General features: G+C 43.2%; 1 protein-coding gene across 8 annotated transcripts in view; it reads left to right on the forward strand.

Moving 5' to 3' along the window:
- Positions 1 to 8,935: 8,935 nt before the first annotated feature.
- MAST4 (microtubule associated serine/threonine kinase family member 4) overlaps positions 8,936 to 21,616 on the forward strand; it is a 556,148-nt gene continuing 543,467 nt past the window's right edge. For 3 of the 8 annotated variants that reach the window (XM_053223443.1, XM_027040714.2, XM_053223445.1), the window contains exon 1: positions 8,936 to 9,629. In XM_053223443.1, coding sequence (XP_053079418.1) covers positions 9,273 to 9,629 — 357 coding nt within the window. In that variant the 5' untranslated portion in view covers positions 8,936 to 9,272. The remainder of the gene's footprint in view (positions 9,630 to 21,616) is intronic. The other 5 variants (XM_053223455.1, XM_053223458.1, XM_053223448.1 and 2 more) reach the window with 3 other exon arrangements.

A 21,616-nucleotide genomic window follows, 5' to 3' on the forward strand; every position in this document is an offset into this window, starting at 1 on the left:
GCTTCTAAGAGCACTGATTTTCACATACTGCCATGTCCCACCATTTCATTTCACCTTCCTCCCTGCCCGAAGAATTCTTTTGCACAAAGTTTGCAACATGGCTAAGTGCTATAAAAGATCCTAATATTCTTACATAGGAATGGGGTTTCCATATGAATGGAGTTTTCTATAAACAAGGCCACAGACTCTTTCCCACCATGACTAGTGCCCTGAGTCATATTCTTGGGTTCTTGTAGCTTACATTCACCTTTCCTGCCTTGCCAACAGGCTGGACCAGTGAGAAATCTTAGGCGCTTCTCAAATGTTCCATCACCTGATTCACATCACATGCAGGTAGTTCTTATTAGTTTGGCTGTTTTAGGAAGGTAGATAGTTGGGAAGAAACTTCAGTGAGCATGGCCGTGATAGCGGTTTGAGCTGACGATTTTTAAGCAATTATTATTTTATTAAAATGAGGGACTCTTTAGGAATGAAGCCACCTTATTACATAAATAGATTTTTTCCCCTCCTCCTAAAATGTTTTGGCTTCTAGTCTTAGACTGAGCAAACTGTAAACACAGAATTTTAGCACAAGTGCTTTAAAGTCATGTGATAGCAATAGTCCCATGCACTTACTCATTAAGTATTTATCATGAACCCTTCTATGGCAGACATGGTGCAAGCTGTTGGCACAAGTAAGGTGCTAGATAAATAACATTCTTTAACCCTCAAGACCCTCATAACCTAGTAGGAAGACAGACAATTCTGACATAGCATGGTGTTAGGATCTATTTCTGCCATAACTGGAAATATTTTTTTTTCTGCCAGGTCACTCTTTTTCTCAAGTATTAACCTCCATTAAGAGAGACCCCTACGTATACCTGCAACATTAATGGTTTCCTAAAATCTTATGGAAGGGGTACCCTTATTGAGGTCAGGAATACGTGTTGAAGTTTAGTATTACTCATCGCTTTCAATGGCATACAGATGCCTTCTTCCCACCTGGACTGGGTGACCAGAGCATTCAGATCAGCACACCTGTATTTTTTAGAGTTCCCTGGTAGCAAGGAGTAGCTAATTTTAGCTAATTCTTTAAGAAGAAAGTTTTTTTTAAGTTTTTTTTTATTTGAGAGACAGAGAGAGAGAACAAGCAGGGGGAAGGGCAGAGAGTGAGGAGAGAGAACATCCCAAGTAGTCTCTGCCCTCTCAACACAGAGCCCAATGTGGGGCTTGAACTCATGAACTGTGAGATCATGACCTGAGCCAAAATCAAGACTCCAATGCTTAACTGACTGAGCTGCCCAGGTGTCCCTCAGAAAGAAAGAAGTTTTATGGGTAGTTCAGAGAATCAAAGGAAAGGCCAGAGAATAAAACTTGACAAAGTACTGGAACCCCAGCAGCTCTGGACCTAGTTAATGGGAGATAATTGAGAGCTTTGTCCAGACACCACTGTCCTTAAGTTATTCTTCTCAAGATTCAAAGTTCAAGGATATCCTGCTCCAGGATTAAGGCCATCAAGGCTGCTCAGAAGGAAATAGGTGATTCTTAAAAATAAATTGGGATGCTCTTACCAAAAGGAGGCAGGAGGGGTATAGGGCAGCCAGATACCAAATATGTTTACCATTATGTTTATGTTCCAAGTATATGGTTCCCATGGCACCATCCATGGATGTTTTCCTGGGCATAGCATTGATGTTGTTACTTACAGTTGTTGCCCTTTACCTCAACTACCCCACACTAGTCCATTTGTTGAGGTCAAGATAGGAAAAAAACATTTCCCTTGAGTAGGGAGAAAGGGGTTCGGTGATTGAGGGCTGGAATTGTTCTCTATTTTGGCTGCGATTAGATTCTCCTAGGGACTCTTGCTTTTTAACACTTTATTTTGTTTAATCTAATTTTAGATTTAAAGAAAAGTTGTAAAAATAGTACAAAGACTTCCCTAATGTCTCTTACCCTGCCTACCCTAAAGATAACAGCTTATATAACCATAGTAGAATTATCAAGAAGAGGCATTAACATTGGTGCAATATTATTAACTAAACTACAGACATGATTCACATTTCGCCACTTTTTCCACGAATGTTCTTTTTTTTTGTTCTAGGATTTTTTCCAGGATCCCACACTGTATTCAGTTGTTACTTCGTTTCTGTAACAATTGCTCACACTATGTTTCATTACCTTATTTCTGTTGAAGAGTACAGATCAGTAATTCTGTACAGTGTACAGAATTGGGGCTTGCCATATTTTCTTATGATTTGCATTTTGCATTTTTGTTAAGAGTACGGCAAAAATGATGTGTATTATAGCAAGGGGTTCAGAATGTTGATATGTCTTACTATAAATGATATTTAATGAGTAGGTTGAGGGGTGCCTGGGTGCCTCAGTCGGTTAAGCGCCCGACTTCGGCTCAGGTCATGATCTCGCGGTCCATCAGTTCGAGCCCTGTGTCGGGCTCTGTGCTGACAGCTCAGAGCCTGGAGCGTGTTTCAGATTCTGTATCTCCCTCTCTCTCTGACCCTCCCCCGGTCATGCTCTGTCTCTCTTTGTCTCAAAAATAAATAAACGTTAAAAAAAAATGAGTAGGTTGATGTCTGAGGGGTTTCTCCACAGCACAGTTACTATCTTTAACTTTGTATTGGTAAGTATTCAGGGGTGGGGGCAGTAGTTGGAGTCTATGCAAATCCTTTTTCTCCTCAAACTTCAGCTTGCTCATTTGAGCACACACATTTGAGTCTTACCTGCAGCAGTTATTCCTTTGGTGTTTGTGTATTGGTGATCCTCTATTTCCCTCTTTGACAGTTGTTAATTGGTGCTCTATTGTGAGGTAGTACTTTTCTCTGTTCCTTCATTTAATTTTTTTATTTCATTATTTGTATGAGTTTGGACCCATGGATATTTATTTTATTCTATGGTTTATGATCCAAAACGATCATGATTTATTTTGTTGCTCAGCTTGGTCTAGGTTTTGGCTACCGGGAGCACCTGTGTTCTTCTGACAAGGTCCTATGTTTTTTTTTGTTTTTTTTGTTTTTTTTTGAACATTTTTTAAATTTGTGGGACCATGAGTTGGTTCATCTTGTATTTCCCTGTCTTGCACTTCCCACCTCGGGAACTTGTTAAATCTTAGTGTCCAAGCCCCAACCCAAACTACTTCAATCAGAAAATCTTGGGGGCACCTGGGTGGCTCAGTCGGTTAAGCGGCAGACTTTGGCTCAGGTCATGATCTCGCAGTCCGTGAGTTCGAGCCCCGCGTGGGGCTCTGTTCTGACAGCTCAGAACCTGGAGCCTGTTTCCGATTCTGTGTCTGCCTCTCTCTGACCCTTCCCCATTCATGCTCTGTCTCTCTCTGTCTCAAAAATAAATAAATGTTAAAAAAAATTTAAAAAAAAACATTAAAAAAAAAGAAAATCTTGGGGATGGGACACAGTATACTTTAAAGTTCTATAGGTCATTCCAATACACAGCCAGGTTTGAGAACCAAACGGGAACAGTATTTTTGTAGCTTTAATGTGGCTACAAATTCCCCATGAATCTGTTAAGATTCTGATACAGTAGGCCTGGGGTGGGGCCTCAGATTCTGCATCTGTAATAACCTCCTAGGTCGTCTTATTGGCAAACCACACTTTGAGGAGAGAAGGACTAGAACATACTATTTCCTCAAGTACAACAAGCCTTCAAAGTTAACCCTAAGGTTGCAAACTGGCTCATGGCTGTGGAAGGAGTTGCTACTTCCTAGGTTAATATTCAGCATCATTTTTATTTTCTAATTAGTTGGGGTTGGTGGTGGAAGGAACTACGTGCCATGCAATGTAGACAGAGTCAAGGAAATTGCTGTAAGAATTGAAAATGGAAAACAGAACCATTTGACTCTGACAGCAAACCACTATAATGAATAAAAATGAGTAAATGTGTTTGTGTGTTTCTGTTTCCTAAACAGGCAAAGAGTACTGAATAAATCTTTTTGAAAAATGAAGAGTGATAATAAAAGAACATTTCATGCTGAAAGCATAACAAAAAAATCCCAGATGTGAGTATCCATCTTGTCCATATTGGAAAGACAGATGCAAAAGATTGGAGTCTTCTGTGGGAAATAGGTCACCATTTTGAATTCTGTTTAAACAGAATCCTCAAGGGAACATCATCCTCCGTTCTTTTTGTATATTAGCTCAGGTTTTCCAGCTGTTTCTGGAACATGCATATTCCTGCCCAGCTGCTGAACTGTCTTGGTCTCTCCCAAGGTAGTTGTATTCTAAGAGAAGGGGAACAAAGTGGTCCAAAGAGACGCACACTGCCATCAGTCAGGCTTGTTCTAGTCACCTTCTACAGAACCATGCATGTTTGCAGCATAAAATGGCCCTTTGATCTCCAAGTTAGGAACATCTTCAGTAATCCTTAAGTTTTAGTGTACTTGATACTTTCTTGGAATGGAGCTGAAAAAATGCTGATTCCCCAGATCTTGGGTGGGGCCAGGGAACCAGCATCCTTTGTTCCCTTGCTTGCCTCCTGGTGATGTGATGCAAATGTTCTACATACAATACAGTGAGAAACCTTGGTCTAAGAGATCCGATCAGCAGCATCCTCCCCTTGTGGTCCATTGTAGGCTTATTTTAACTTGCTTAGATAGCTTAGTTTCCCATTCTTCTCAGCCTCTAGGTCAGAATCTCCAACAGCTGCAATTCGAGTCATTACTCTTCTGCACTTACACTTTACAGCCATCATTTAAACATTTTCCTACTTATCTTCTGGAACCTTGTACTGTAGCCCTTCCTTTCCTAGAGCCTCAGACACAAATAACAGCCTTAGAAACTGTGGAGCTTTTCCTCCCAGCTGAGTGGTCAGAAACAGCCATGGTCTGTATTATGCTACACCTTCTGGTATAAATTAGAACCCCCCAGCCTAGGCCACTTCAGTACCACCTTTTCACTGGTGTTTATTTTGTCTTGAAATTGCATTTCTTTGGTCAAGGATCAGGCACATCCATCATTAATAGTGATAATTTAAAAACCTACCAAAAGTATAATACCATCATCTTCAAAATCCAAAGATAGTATGATATTTAGGAGTTTTTAGTGTCGTGAGCAGGAGCATATTTACTTGTCATTTTGCAAAAATGTTTATTTGAAGTTGGTGGTGCTCTAATTTCACGTAGGTAAGACAAAGGAGAGTTGATTTCAATTTTATTAAATCCTAACCCTAATCCTTAGGAGGAAGGTCAAAACAATGGGACTGGACTATGGGTGTGATGACTTTTCCTCCAACATTCTCCATCTCAGAGAGACAGAGCTTGATATTCACATAGCCTCACCCACAGAGCAGACTGTCAGAGACAACAGAGACTCCCAGAGGCAACGCCTCCTGTTACCTCAGAAAACTGAGGCAAGTTTTAATCACTGAACACAATGGACACTTATTCAAGTGCCTGTCCTTGAACCAAGCACTTGGGATCATGTCCAGCACAATGTATGGACACTGATGACCTTGTCCTTTCTAATCTGTAGGCTGGTCTGGTTCTGTCCTAGGAAGCTACGCTATTGGCTCCCTAAGAGTTATGACTAAGTCATTTTTATTTTTCTGGCTCTTACCTACAGTGACAGGACAGAAAAAAAACAAACCATACTTTTATACCTAACATTAGGAGCACTTATGAAATGTGCTTCTGGTGGGGTACTTTCTTTGCCACTGAGGATGATGATTATAATTTATCAGATAAGAAAAGTGAACCACAGGATTCTGGAAAATCAAAACTGATTTTGTTCCAGTGGTTTGGCCATACCTCAGCATTTGTCTCTAGGTCTAATTGTGATATTTCAGGGGAATTAGCCTGACTTTCTGATCACCTTCCATTTTTAGAATCATCCTTTGAGTTTGCCCATTTCTTGTCTGGAAACTCTCAGCCTGAACCACAGTCATAGTTTCCTTGTGGGGCAGCTGTGGAGATGACGAGGTACACTGATTTCGACTGCATGTGACAGAATGGAGTGTGAAATACATTTAGCTGATCACAAGTAGCATTTTTATTTTCAATAATATAACAAAATTCCAGACTTCATTGCTTATAGGAACTTAGTGTAGATATTATTTTGTGGAATTTTATGTGTATTTGTATTGATATGTGTCACAAGTTACAAAACAGGTTATGCAGGGTTAAGGTTTAAAAAGTTAAATACTGATCTACCACTTGATTTTGATCTATAGAGGCTAAAAGCACAAACGGTGGGGTCAAACTGCTCAAGTTTGAATCCTGGCTCCATCACTGGCAAGCTGTGTGATTTTGGGCAAATTACTTAACTTTTCTGGGCTATAGTTTCCATACATTTCACACATGTATTATGAGAATAATAATAGTGGCTACCTCATAGGGTTGATGTGAGGATTAAGAAAATTAACATTTGTAAAGTGCTTGAAACACATTGTAAGTGCTTTATAAATGTTTGCGGGGGAAAAACAATCTGTTCTCCACATATCCTTTCATATTCTTTTACATATTGAATCAAGACAACATTCCTGCTCTATGGATTTTTGTAATGTAGCATATAAATATGTACTTGAAAAAAGTGGTCTGTTCTGAATTGCATTTTACTGGAATGTGTAAGAGTTCCTCAGAGGCAGACCGCTGGGTTCAAACCCCAGTTCTGTCACTCACTTGCTGTGGGACATTTGGCAAGTTATTTGACCTTGCAGATCCTCAATTTCTTTATCAATAAAGTAGGGCCAATACAGTCTATCATTTTAGGTTGCTGCCAAGGTTAAATGAGACCATCCATAGACAGTGTTTAGGGTTCAAGCAATAATAGCTATCATCATTTCTCCTGTTAGGAATTCAGATCATGTCATTGCCTCTTCTTTCCCCATGCACTGAGAGGCACCCCCTCCTTCTCTTTCATGTGAATGGTTTGCTTAAGTCCTCATTTCACTTTGGCTGTGGTGAATCAACCACATATGGGCTCGGATAAAGACCAATACTCCCGAGGAGAAAAGCAATTGGGAGGCCCAGGGCTGGATTCTGACCACCCCACTGTGCTCTCTCTTCAGCCTTGCTGTCACAACTTAGCCAAGTCAGTAGAATTGCCCTTTTGCCTCAGCAGGTACTCACATCCCCGCAGATAATCCTCAAGTGTCACAATGCAAGCCTGACAGCCAGAGTCCTGCTTTGCAGTATGGCTGTCCATGGCAATAGGGTTATGCTATATTTCTTTCCGCTTCATCTTGGGAGGAAACTGATCAGGACAAAGCTTGCTGTCCAATATAATGAAGTGCTTTGTGCGATGTATCACTTGTAAATACCGTGATAGCATAAAAGGGCTCATTAGCTGAAGGGGCTATCAACTGGAGTCCTTCAGTTCTTAAGGATATTGGGCAAAACTGTTCTGATAAAGAGAAATCTGAGATTCTTGAGGATTTGTTCACTGTTTTCCTGTAACCCCCCTTCCTGCCATGGCACATTGTTCTCATAGCACGACTATAGCTTTACAAAATTAATAATGGAGGTATATTATGCTGCATCAATCTTTTTAAAAATTTTTTTTAATGTTTTATTTATTTTTGACAGAGACAGAGCATGAGTGGGGGAGGGGCAGAGAGAGAGGGAGACACAGAATCCAAAGCAGGCTCCAGGCTCTGAGTTGTCAGCACAGAGCCCTATGCTGGGCTCGAACTCACAGACTGCGAGATCATGGCCTGAGCCAAAGTCGGACGCTCAACCGACTGAGCCACCCAGGTGCCCTGCATCATCAATCTCTTGCTTGACCATAAGCTCCTGAAGGGCAGGGGACCTGTCTTACTCACCTTTGTACCCCCTGCCAGCACCTGGCACACATCCCAATCAGTCTGTGGAATTTAATCAGGTTGAATTTATAGCTCAGGTTGCAGTGCCAGAGCTCAGAATAGGGCTGGAGCTGAAGGCACGTTGAGGAGTCATTTATCTACCACTGCTGCACCAAATGCTGGCTTCCAAGAAATTTAAGTCACCCAATCACCCTGCAGGATGCATTCTCCAGGTCCAGGGAGGGCCTTAAGGCAATTCTTGTGCCTTTGGTGCAAGTTTTTTCTTCTAGTTCTTAGAGGTAAGGAAAGCGAAGCACTTGTTTTTGCATCCTGCTGGTTTAGAATCCAGGGCTAGCAGACAGTCAACTGGAAATTGTAAACTCTTCATGCTGTTTAGCGGATGTGGAGAGGCAGGCAATGGTTAGCGCCACAGAGCCCTTTCTAATTCAACTTTGTGTAGGAATGGGCACAGTACTAGGCACATTCTCGTTCCCAATTAAATACAGGGGCATGACTTAAACTTCAAGTTAATAGACAAAAATAAATAGTTTTTGGAAAACTAACCATGTGTCCAAGCCAGGCACTCTGCCGAAGCTTATATACATACACATAAATATTTGCTCTAATTCTGCCTATAGCCTGACAAGACAGGTATTAATGTAATGTCTCTATTTCCAGCTGAGGAAACTGAGGCCAAACGAGTTTAAACGGAGACACCGTGATTGGAAATCAGGTCTGTTTAGATCCATCCCCTCACTATACCACGAAGTTTCCCTCGTTCTCCTCCAGCAGTCTAGTGGGTGCGTGTGTGTGCGTGACTGTGTTTCCTTTTAAATTTCTACTTCTGGTCAGTTTCCTCAATTCTACTTTTTCGAAACAAAGTCCAGTTCTTCTCCAAGGTCTCACCGCCCCCTCAGCCATCTCTCCCTGGCGTTCCAAGGCCGGCCAGCCAGCCATTCCTCCGCTAAATTCGGAGTCCAAGCCTTTGGCTCCGATTCCAGGCTCCGGGTGCCCCCTCCGCCACCGCCTCTCCCCAGTCCTGGGGGCCCCAGCGCTCCGCCGGATCCCGTAGCCCGCGCCTCGCCCCGCCTCCCCTACCTGACGCCCGTGCGGCCGGGGGCGCCGCAGCCTCCGCCCACCGGCGCGCCTGCCCTGCAATTGGCTCCCCTGGCTGCCCGTCTCCTCCGCCGGCCCCGCTCCTGCCCGGAGGCAGGTTCTGCTGGCGAAGCCGCAGTCCCGGCGGCGCGGGCGCAGCTCGCTAGGATTGTGGAGCGTAGAGCACCGGCTCGAGCTGGCCTGTCCCCGCGCGCGGGAGCCCCGGTCGGCCGCCAAATCTGGGCGGCTGGTAACTTGGCGGCGGGCTCCCGCGGCCGTGCCGCGGCCATGTAGTCGCCGGCGGGGCTCCCCGCAGCCCGGGAGCGGCAGCGAGAGCGAGCCGGAGCCGCGCAGCCCGCAGCTTTCCCTGGAGACGCTGAGTGCCCGCCGCGTCCCCGCTGCCCCTCGGGCTGCACTTTGGGCCCGAGAGGGAAATGGGGGAGAAAGTTTCGGAGGCGCCGGAGCCGGTGCCCCGTGGCTGCAGCGGCCACGGCGCCCGGGCTCCTGCCCCTGCGGTGGCCGCCGCATCCTCGCCTGGCGCTTCCTCGGCCGAGTCCTCCTCGGGCTCAGAAACTCTGTCGGAGGAAGGGGAGCCCGGCGGCTTCTCTCGAGAGCAGCCGCAGCCACCGCCGCCGGGCGGCGCCCTAGGCGCCCCGCCGCCCGCCGCGTGGGCTCCCGCGCGCGTGGTGCTTGAGCTTGGAGTCTGTGCGCCGCCGCCGCAGCTCCGCGGAAGAACCGCGCCGCCCGCGCCGCGGGGCAGCAGCGCGTCCCAGGAGGAGCAGGACGAGGAGGTGGGCCCCGCCTTCCCCCGCTCGCCCCCCTCCGGGTCCCTGCTGTCGGGAGACCTCAGCTCTCCACTCCGCGCGCGGCCCACGGCTGGGCGCCCCGGGGCGTGGAGAGGGGGAGGGACCCCAGGTGCTCTGCCCCGAGCCCGGGGTGCTGGCAGTTAGGAGCCTCCCTGTGGGTCATTGACTTCTCATGGCTGTTACCTCCGTGTGTGTGCCTTCATGTGCGGCCTGATCGTGTGCTTTTTATGTCAAAAGAGTAAACTCCTTAATGTTTGTGTCTGCTACGGTGGCTCTGTGAATGAGTGATCTGGACGCCCGGCTGGTCCCCACAACTAAGATCTTCTTTTCCGAAGTGGGCGTTGCTTCCCGCCGAAGCTCTCGGGCGGAGAGGGAGTGTGGTGAAGGGATGGGTGTGAGGGGAAGAGACGGTGTGTCTGTCCTGGCGGAAGAGTGGGAGCGGTACCCGTGGAGTTTCACCGGGGCGTGTCAGTGACGCCGGCTCCCCGGGATCACCTGCGGGTGGTTTTGGCTGGTCCCCGCAGCGTCGGTCCTCTGAGAGAGGGGGACTCCGAGCTCTAGGTCGGCGCCACTGTCGTGCACGCCTGCATCTCTCATTCGGACTTGGTCCTGGGTGTCCAGATGCGCGCTGGTTGCCAGACTGGATAGAGAACCCCTGATTTTCTTCCGGGAGACTGTTTCCATCCTGGTCTCCTGGAAGAACGTTCATCCAAAACTTGTGGGTCGCGTCCTGACACATTGAGCGTATGACTTTGGTGTCCTCTAGATAGCTTTCCTTGGCTTTTTTTTTTTTTTTTGGCAGGGGGTGTGTTGGGGGGCTTTGGAGCACAGTGAGAGAAGCATAGGTTCTTCATTATCTTTTAGATTGTTTGCTTTGGAGAGTTGTGCCTAAGTCATCTTGTTCAGGCAGGGCTATAAATAAAACATCGTCCTAACATAGAGTCCTTGTGAAGTTAATTCCTCAGTGCCAGAGTCCTATTTTTTCTTCTCTGGATGGGGTTAGCTCTAGTAGGTAATTGTCTTTATCCCTCAGAATGTGCATGTTGAGGTCAGTGTCCTGCCAGTGGCCCCGAGGGACCTCATTCTGGAGGCAAAGAGTGGATCTGGCACAGGGTGAGGGGAGTGATGTCCTGGTGAGGCAGAGATGGAGCAGTGCTGTTTGGTCGATGGCCAAGCTTCTGGCAGTAACCATGATCGATTTTCCAGTGCCCTGGAGAATTGCAAGGATCCTGGACAGGTGTTTGGAGACTTGCTTTCTGAGGTCTGAGTTATGAGCCTTAGGCAAGTGGTTTCATTCCTCTGAGGTTTGGTTTTATCTGTAGAATGAGGGGTTTGAACCAGGTAACTTAAAGTTCATTTCCACAGAAATACTCTTTTTTGCTGATCAGGAATTTAGGATGGATCAAATGTTCAGATTGATCCTCGGGACAGAATGCCAGGAGTTAAGCTGAGTGCCACACCCACACCTGCCACAGAACTGTCAGAGTCCCTCAGTGGTTACATCTCATTTTTAAGATGTCAGGCATGTGCCAGGTGTTTATCCTGTGACATCTGCCTCAACTTTCAAGATGAGTGCACTTGTCATTGGGCAGCTGGGGGTATGCCCTAATTCACTGATTTACTAGTAGATTCTAATTTAGTGTTGACATTGGTCGAGAAGATGCCCAGTGTTTTCTCTGTAGCTAGGAGAGGTTGCTCTGGGGTAAATGACACAGTCTTGCATATGGGTGGGGCAAGCAAGGAGCTTCTCACTTTTGATCCCAATTCTGTAGCTGATTTATTGCCTGGCCTCATGGTGACAGTGTTTTACTTCTTGGGAAGAGATATAATGATAGCTTATTTCTCAGGCAATGCAGTGAGGACTGGTTGATTGAAACCCATTTTGGAAAGTGGAATGACTAAATAACATTGGTCACTATTTGTGAAATCTCAGAATTGGATGTAAACTGATACAGTATTGCAATTTATTGTGTAACTGACTCTGTGGCAGAGGTTGCTGGAAGTTACCCAGGAGTGGAAATCTTGACTTGGCTGTGAGAATTTTAAAGTGAAACTGTTAACTGTGGAGTTTTGTTTTTGTTTTTTTTTTTCCTCCTCAGGAGCTGAGAAGTGGTAGTCTTGGTGAAAGGCGTTAAAGTCCAGTGTGCATTTTCTGGTTTTACCTGGGTGATGGTATGGTGCAGTGATTTTTAATCTTTTGTGGGATGGTAGGCTTCTTTGAGAATCTAATGTCAGCTCTCCACTGGCTCCTCAGAAAATGCACACAACTACAAGCACCGTTCCAGAGGGTTCAGTCAGGAACACTGGGTTGCAAACACTGAGTTTAGTGGGAAGACATGGGTGTGCTTCCCAGCTCTGCCGCATTAACTGGCTGTGGGATTGTGGACCATTCAATTAATTGTAGCCCCAGTTTTTTCACCTTTAAATGGGAATCACAACAATAGAGTTGTTAGGCATTTTATACCTGCGATTTTATGTAATCCTAGCACACTAATATATAGCATGAAGTGCTAAGTAAATATTAATTTTTCAAGTTCATTGGTGATGAAAATCTTGTGACATGGAAGTACGAACTTGGGCTGGCTTGTTATTTTTATGCGTAATTAACCTGCTACTTTGAGAGAACCTGAGGCTGTGTCTGCTCAGGTTATTCTCATTTTATTAGCATAAGCTGGGAAACAGATTTCATTTGAATCAGGTCGTATTATGGCAAGGCACTGTTAGAGTAATGTCCTACTATGGCAAGGTGCTGAGTATAATGCTTTAAAAGGCTTAAGTGCAATGCATAAAATGGAAAGAGGTTCATTTAGATCTTTAAATTGTTGTGTCTAGCTTGGGAGAGTCATTGTTTTCCAAAGTGTTTTTTTTTTCTTCTCAAAATAACTTACTGTATCACTTTTTATTTATTTATTTATTTTTATTTTTATTTTTTTCTGCATCACTTTTTAAAAAGCACCAAAATTCTAGACGCCTGGGTGGCTCAGTCGGTTAAGCACCTGACTTCTGCTCAGGTCATGATCTCATGGTTTGTGGGTTCCAGCCCCGCCACAGGCTCTGTGCTGACAGCTTAGAGCCTGGAGCCTGCTTCAAATTCTGTGTCTTCTCTCTCTGGCCATCCCCTGCTCATGCTTGATCTCTCTCTTTCAAAAATAAACATTAAAATAAATTTTAAAAAAACAGCAAAATTCAAGTATGTGGTGTATAATTGCAGTGCTAACTTGTTTTTGGCAACCTTGTTGAAGCTGATTTGAGTATATCAATAGTGTTTGACCTATTATGCATTTTATCTTACTATCAATATTTGTGTGAACTTACTAGGTATCAGAGACTTAAATCAGCCCTTTACACTTTTGTTGCTTAAAAACAATAAGAAGGCAGTGTTTGCATTCTTCTGTATTTAAACACCTGGGAGTTAGAGATGGTGCATATCACTTAGTTTAATAAACTGCATCTGACTTCCTCCGCTGCTTCCCTAAGCCTGTGCATTTGGAGTCTGCGGGTGTTGAGGGTTGGTGGCTCTGTCGATCTACAGGCATCTATCTAGATTGGGGGACTGTTGCTGTGACCACATTTCTGAGATTTACTTGTAGGCAACTTTGTCCTGTCTTTTCCCAAAGTACCGTGTGATGACACTAATGAAGTACTCAGGTACCGTTTGCTGTCTATCACTGACCTCCTCGGGGGCAGGGATTTTGTCCTATATGCCTAGCACAGTACCTCTAGTATATTAGTACGGACTCAGTGAGTATATATTGAATGAATGAGGAAAAAAGGACATCTTTGAAAATAGTTATGCATTTGATTGAACGGTGACTGTGTGTGTTTTCATTTGTTGTGTATGTTGTGAATTATGCCCAGACCTCTAGATCTTTTATCAAAAATACCTCATGGATCCAGGTAAAAAAATTTTTTTTTGATCCAGGTAAATTTTGAACAAAGCTAAATCACTGAGGATCCACTCAAAATACCTTTAAAGGGACTTGTGTATTAAGTCCGCTTTTCACTGTGTCTATTAGAACTTGAAACTTGGAAGGATTCTTAGAATGGCTGAAAAAGAAAAGGCTTAGTGGTTAAAAGGATTTTCAACTCCATATATAAAGTGGCTCATTTATACTCTGCTATACTAAAAGGTTTGTTTTATTGACGTACGTTGGGGAACAGTTTCCTGCGTGACAATAGGCACAGTCATGGGATGTCTTTGAACTGTTCTATTGAATGGTGTTGAGTGCTGCTCTTAATAATACCTGGGATGTGTTTGTGGGATTCCTGCACACAGTAGTGATGCAGTACATGAATTTCTGCTGTTCATTGTTTAAGAAAATAAATAGTGAAAAACAACTATGAATTCAGTAAAGCTTTTCATTGAGTTTGAATTTTATTTTATTATTTTATTAACGCTTATTTATTACAGAGAGAGAGAAAGCATGAGCATGGGAGGGGTAGAGATTAGAGACAGAGAGGGAGACACAGAATCGGAAGCAGACTCCAGGCTCTGAGTTGTCAGCACAGAGTCCTACAGGGGCTTGAACTCACAAACCGTGAGATCATGACCTAAGCCGAAGTTGAACGCTCAACCGGCTGAGCCACCCAGGCGCCCTGAGTTTGTATTTTATTAATCACAGCAGCTTCGTAATTTGAACAAAAGCAGTGCATAAATCTTGGTGCATTTATTATTTTGTCTACTTTTTTGACTCACCATTTCGATAAGAGAGTTGAGAAAATCAGTCAACCAATATATATTGCATGAGACTCTAGTGACGCATTGGCCTCAGCATTAAGGACATGAAAGTGGATGAGACAGAGATAGTTTGGACCCTACAAAGCTTCTAGTGTAATTGAGGGAGATGGTCACACAACACACGATTATTAATTAGTTGGTTTCAAAGGAAGTAAATGGAACAGAGGAGCAGGCTGTGAGGGAGTGTGTCTATATCATGGAGCTCTCTTAGTCTGGGAGGTGAGAACTGCCTCACTGAGGAGGTGATGTTGAGCTGAGACATAATGGATGAGCGGGGAGATAGCTGGGAGATACCCTGGGTAAGAGCCATGCAGGTAGCTGGAGGCCCTAAAGTGGGAGAGAGTATGGTGGGTCTGCGGGTTGTTTGGCATGGAGGAGGGGGGAGCATAACATCAGATGACACTTAAGAGTGATGCAGCAGCTGGTGCTGAGAGCCGTTGAAGGATTTGAATCGAGATAGTGGTATGGTGAGATTTGTGTTTGGGGAGGGCAGGAAGCACGAAGCCCACCTGTTGGGAACTGCTTGTGTAGCCTGCTTAAATGTTCCAGGATTGGAGGTGATAACCTAGAAGAAGGCATCTTAATAAATGATGTGTACATGGAACAAGGGGCTCATTCCTGGTAGTTCAAGTGCCCCAGGTAAACACATGGCAAATACTGTAGAAAAAGAATTGAGGTCTCTTCAAGAGAATACCATAGTGTGAATATTAATGCTCCTTTTCACTGTGATGTTGCCTTAAGCCTACTATTTTCTTGAAGGAAAAACTTTATTAATGGGAATGGTGACTGAGAAGAGGGCCTTGGAATAGCTCATTTCCACAGTAAATTACAGAGAAATATTTACCCAAGGTGAATACAAGGGGAAATTGCCCTGAGATTGTATGAGATTCCTTGTTGGTGGGAAGTGTGGTGTTGGTGAGCTAATGCACATTATGAGAATCTAGCTTGTTTGCCTGTATCTTCCTAGAGAAGGGCTGATCAGCATCAGAGAACTAAGGATTTTGCCTTTTCCACCTCTGTTCTGAGGTATTCAAGGGAAAGGTCATATTTATATTTTGCCACTGTTTTACAGTTGGTGACAAACCTATGTATTAACTATGTATTACAGTCAGTGACAAAGCTGTGTATTAGATTTAGTGGATACAGTGTATGAGTCCCATTGTTTCTCACTTTGTCCCTTGGAGGAAGGTTGTGGAAGAACTATAGTGTGGTGTGCAAACATGATACAGTGTAGAAAGAGCCTTCTCACAATGAGAAGGATCTATAATAGGGCGGCCTGGCATTGAAGAAAACTGAGTGGGTATGTGTGTGTGTGTGCGCATGCATGCACGCACATGTGTATCTTAAAAGAGATGCTTGCACTTTTTATACGAAAGAAACCTCATGTCATTTATAATCACATTCTCGTGTTCTGTAGTGTTGTCAGGAAAGGGAATGTGCTCCTCTCCTTCATCCCTTAAGGGCTAGCAGCCAGTTTTTCTCTGCCCTGGGTGAGAGTCAGTAGTGCTTGAAGGTACGGACTGATGACACTGAGCCACTTACAGGTTGTGTGATTTTGGAAAGCTTTTTAATACTGAGACTGTTTCCTCATCGATCAAATGGACATGGCAACATTTATTGCAGAGGGTTGTTAGGAGAATTAAAAATTATACTTTATATGAAGTAGCCAGCATGATGCCTTGCACATAGTATGTATTCTGTAGCAGCATTTGTTATTACTGAGCATGAGGAGCTGGTTTATGCAGAATGGCTATGACATAGCCAGGAATAATTAGAAGCCTAGCGGTCTCTTCCCTGATGGATTATGCTACTAGCATGTTTTGTTGGTAGTCATGACAGGCCCTTTCATTCATGAGTAGGTAGATGTGTAGCACAGTTATCACTTTTAATTTCATAGAGCATTTCTTATAATGTACTAACAGGAAAGCTTTATGGTGTATAGTTCATTAACCCTTCTATTAAGATATGATCTCTCTTTTACTCATGGAACTTGTTCTTAGTGATCATTTATTAATAATATCCTAAACAACTGTATGAACATGTAAATTACTGGCTTTGCCCAGGGATTTAGTCAGAAGGCAGCATGTCAGTTGTATGGTGAGGCTGGTGAGATGATGACCATGCACTTAAGTATCCAAGGTAATGATTTGGAGGCTGAGAACGGAGTAATAAGACCAATCAAATGATTTTTTGGAAGCCAGCTTTGGTTTATATATGAGTTAGGGTGGAGTGGGGCAAGGCAGGTGGTCCAAGGGCCACCCCAACTTTACAGAGAGGAAATCTATTAGAAGTGTGATTGTACTTTTAAAAGTACAAGAATTAAGATATGTAAATTGTCCCCCACCCCCCCCCCCCCATTCTGTTGTGTCCCTTTGGGGCAGTGTAGACATGTCAACCTTTAAGGCAAAAATAAAAACAATCTAGGAGCACTTTTGATAAAATTCAAATGTTACTGCAGCGACTGCACCTCTCACCAACCTGGTGCTCTGTCTTATGAACCTGTTCAGGCTGCTGTTTATACAACTTTGCATTGTTCAGAGATTCTTGTTCTCTTTTATGTCTCTGATATTTTGTCTGGTTTCTTGTCTGGTACTGTTCTCTTGGGTTAAAGCAGAACATAACATAAGAGTCAATAGAAGTCTTATCCTCCACCAGCTTCTGTGTACTTGTCTCTTTCATTATCTGTCTCCATGAACTCTCACCTGGTTCATAATTCCTGGGAAGGAAAGGAGAGAAAAGCCTTCCCCCAAAGGGGAAATGTTGGTTCAGGACCGTGGTCAGCGGCACACATACATCAAAGTCACATTTCAATGTATAGAACTTGTATGCAGTTTCTGGTGGTGCCTCCCACTTAATAAGGAGCATTCACTGCTTATTTAATGATTTGAATTCATAACTAGCCACATGTGTCTGTGAGACAGCCTATGAATTTGTACCCTAGACTTGTACTCTTTTGCCAGCCCATCAATTCCTCTCTTGGACACAGTCGATATAATTTTGATTATGATACTTATTTCCACTGAGCCTTTCAGCCCCAGTGGTTTGTACTGATATTGGGGGCTGGGATGAGGTGGAGATGTGTGTGAGAGCGAGGAAGTACTGTTAGATTGGCTTTCTTTTCTTAACTAATTTCATAGGCTATCATGTGGAAAATGAAAATTTAATTTTATTATTCTTGACACTGTAATTTAGTGGTATTTTCAGTGGCTGGCAAGCTCACAGGTGCACCCAATTTAGTTTGGGTAGTTGAATGTACGTTAATAATTGCACATTGGGTGTGGGTCCTTTGGCCTCTTAGAACTTGGTCAGCTACATTTTCCATAAGCTGAGAAGTTAGGTATGTAGGTCGCTCCTGTCTGATAATTTTGTGCCTTTCTGTGTTTTAAAAATAATGCCATCATATCTCTGACTTCTGGTGTTAACATTTGTCGTTTAGGCATTTCTTTGTGCAGAGGTGGACACACCTTCTGCGATGCGGGAAGGGACCTGGTGCATCATCGGCGGGAGGGAAGTAAAGTAAAATTGGGTTAGAATTGGTTAAAATTTTATGTCACTGAACATGTCATTGAGACGTATATTACAGAAATTAAAAATTTAAAATTGCTTCTTAGGGCAGTCATTGCTACCTAAACTACATTAAGGTGTTGAAATGAGATGCAGTGATGATGAAATCTATTTCGTGTATAAAAGGTTAAAGGATTATTTTCACAAACAAGTTCATTATGAATAAATTGGCTCTGTAGGAGTGTTTATAGCTCCTACACATGTAACATAAACTCAGAAAATCTGCTTTGTTACTCCCATAGTTTTAGCTGGAGTGTTTAGTTGAAATCATCTGAAGCTTAATTGAATTTGTTTGATGCTTATTTGAAGTCATCACCTCAGGCTTGTGGTTTTATTTTTTATTTTTTGAGGTTTATTTATTTATTTTGAGAGACAGAGGAAGTGGGGGAGGGCCAGAAAGGGGGAAAGAGAATCCCTAGCAGGGTCTGAGCAGTGCAGAGCCTGATGGGGGCTTGAACTCACGAACTGCAAGATCATGAGCTGAGCTGAAACCAAGAGTTAGAGCCTTAACGGATTGAGCTGCCCAGGTGCCCCTTGTTAGGCTTGTTTTAAGAGGGCTGCTCTGGGGATTTTCAGGTGTAGCCAAGATGAGGAGAATGTTTGCTCCAGGCAGAAGGGCAGCCCAAGAAAAAGGACCATTGAGAAGTTTTACCTAGGGAGGAGAACTTCAGTCTCATCTCAAATGAATAGAGTACCTATCAGGAAGACTCAAGAAAATGCTGACCTTTCATTTTTGTGGCTCTCTTGTGACTAGTGAGTAGAAGTGCCAGGTAAATTTGGTGCAGTTTTAAAGACTAAGCGAGTGCTGTGTGAGCATGGGAGAGTGATGGAGAATGTGAGGGAAACTGCCTGTCAAATAAGAAAAGACTAACTTCTCTTTGCCTTGTGTTATGGTACTTTCACTTATTCTTTGAAATAGTACTTTTGTAAATTTTATTTAATGTACCACTTAATTTCCTTGGAATTTCTTGGCATTTTGTTCTTCGTACACTGATTAGTTTTCTGCACAAGCTGTTAACTGCTGGCTAGGAAGAGAAGTACAGTTAGAGTGGTTCTAAGATCTTTTAGACTAATTTCAATCTGCGGTGACGGGTGGGTTTTAGGCATGGTGCAGATTCACTAGTAGAAGAAAGAAAATGGAAATTACAACTTTGAACTCTGCATTAAGAACAAACAAACCCTTTTGTTTTCATGAGTTGCACTTTGGAAATTAGAACGTTTCCACCTGGAGCAAGCTGAGTGTAACAATTTTAAAATTAGGGAATGAGACCAACTGGGAGGAGTTACGCCGGTAGAGAAGCAACTTGACCATTTGGCAATTTTTTCTTCCCTTTCCTCTGTAGCTTGGCTGCTGGCATTTTAAAAAGAACATGACAAACCAAGTTAGTTGGGAGATTGTAGTAAACCTTTAGTTGAACAGAATATTTGGGAGAAAGGCCTTTCTCGGTTATGGAATTGTATGACTCAAAGAATTTTAAAGCTCTTTTTGCTCTCACTTTTTCGCTTTTCCCCCTGTAACGTCCTGGTGTGGTTTTCCTGCCTTCCTATTCTGTGAACAAGGTACCTTTTTTTTTTTTTTTTTTTTATCATTTGACATCTTGTTCTGCTTTAGGGCTCTTGCTTTGGGCATCAATCATCTTTGAAAACCATTGAAGATGTAAAAGTGTTTAAGTGGAGGTAGTGAGGATAAAATTGCATGTAGTCTTGATGAAAGCAGACAATATTTTTTTTAATTTTAAAAGTTGAAGATAGTGGACTGTGTTGTACCTCTGAAACTAATGAAACATGTGCATCATCTCTCCTTCCATTTAGAAACAAGTGGAAGGTAGCAGCAGAAGTTCTTTTTGTGAGGATTGTGCTGCACCTCTTTGTCTTGGGTTGTGCCAGATCTCGTCTATATTGTTAATATGTGTACAGCACTTAAGTTTGGATAGCATTTTCTATTTCATTGGTTTTCTCATTCCCATTTTGTACACTTTTTTTTTAGTATAGTTAATAATTGATCTATCTCCCACTAGATTGTGAGTTCCTCTGAGTGGGAACAGTGTCCTGTCAACTCGAATCCCCTCAACAGGGAGAGTGAACAGTGTAGAGTGAACAATAACATGTTGCACAAAATGGTACTTGAGCCATATTATGTGTTAAGACACCATTCTGAGGGCTTTACATGCATTTATTCACTGAACTTTTACCCAGGTCTTTTATTTATTTTTGAGAGAGAGAGAGAGAGAGAGAGAGACAGAGCCAGAGAGACAGAGAGAGCGTGAGCAAGCACGAGCAGGGGAGGGGCAGAGAGAGGGAGACACAGAATGTGAAGCAGGCTCCAGGCTCTGAGCTGTCCGCACAGAGCCTGATGCGGGGCTCGAACTCACGAACCGTGAGATCATGACCTGAGCTGAAATTGGACACTTAACGAACTGAGACACCTAGGTGCCCCTACCAAAGTCTTTTAAAATCTAGTAATTTGGTTGGTTTGCACTACCTGCTGTAGCTGTAGCTCAGTGACCTTCTCAATGTTAAACAAGGGAGGAAAAGGAAGGAACAGGTTTGAGGAGACTGTTGAAGAACAGTGGACCCTTAAGGGTCCCTGTTTGTTCTCTGTGTATCCAAGATCCTAGCACAGAGCCTTTGATGCTCTGCCAAGAATAAATGAATGATCGTTAATGAAAATGCCACTTAGCGGAGGGGTCCCTGTGCTTTTGCCATGAAGAGTTTGGATTAAGTGTCTCTAGAAGTTAAAGTCAGGGCTAGGATTTAAAGCTCTGATCTTGGGTTTTAGGTCATCAGTTAATAGGCCAGGAGAGTTTCTACAAATGAAGGTTTTAAACCATAAACCGGTTTTTATTTTCTGGTTGGCTTTGGGAAACTGAACAATCACAGTTGCAGCAGTAAGCCGTTATTGGCCACATGTTTAAAGTCATTATTTTAATTTCTGATGAAATATTGATAGCCAGCCTTAAAACATTAACAGTGATGCTGGGCTGTACTCACTGGTGCTTAGGCAAAAGCTGCTGTCAGTGCATATGTGTTGTGGGAATTCTGGCAATTGTATAAGTAGTGGCTGAGTGTTAGCTGAGAGTTTGGGAGGTCTGAACACTGTCTTGGCTTGTTACTGGGTGGATTATAGCTTCCAAGGTTTTCATGTATGGTGAAGTAAGATGTCCTTTTTAGCTCCAATTTTTTGTTTCCCTCTTACTACAGACACATGACAATTTTACTGTTGTCATTAGCATGTAATTTGTTCTAAAAGTATTTTTTTTTTCTTACAAACTTGGTAGGCAAATGTGTTTTCTGATCTGTGGATAGGCACATATTCTTGAAAGGAATTCTCACAAGGATGTTTGCCCATAGATCCTTCCTTTCAGATTATGCTGATTTGAACATACAGGAAAAAAAAAGTTTCATGTTCCTCTTTTACTCATCTTTTAAAGTTATTTGGTCTGTTTCTGTCATTCATCAGAATAAATTGAGGGTACTACCTCTTATCTCCCAGTGGTGCAGAGGAGTGTAACTCTGGATAACAAGGTCAGTTTTGTTATGTTTGGGCCATGTTTGGGCCACATGTCCCATCATAAGTTTATCATTCTGATGTCCTAGACCAGCAATTTCTGATTTGATAAAATTTTTTGATTTGAAAAGTTTGTATGGTCTCTGCCTTACCTGGCCGCCA

Source organism: Acinonyx jubatus, chromosome A1, assembly GCF_027475565.1.
Source record: "Acinonyx jubatus isolate Ajub_Pintada_27869175 chromosome A1, VMU_Ajub_asm_v1.0, whole genome shotgun sequence".
In the NCBI taxonomy this organism is placed as follows: Eukaryota; Metazoa; Chordata; class Mammalia; order Carnivora; family Felidae; genus Acinonyx; species Acinonyx jubatus.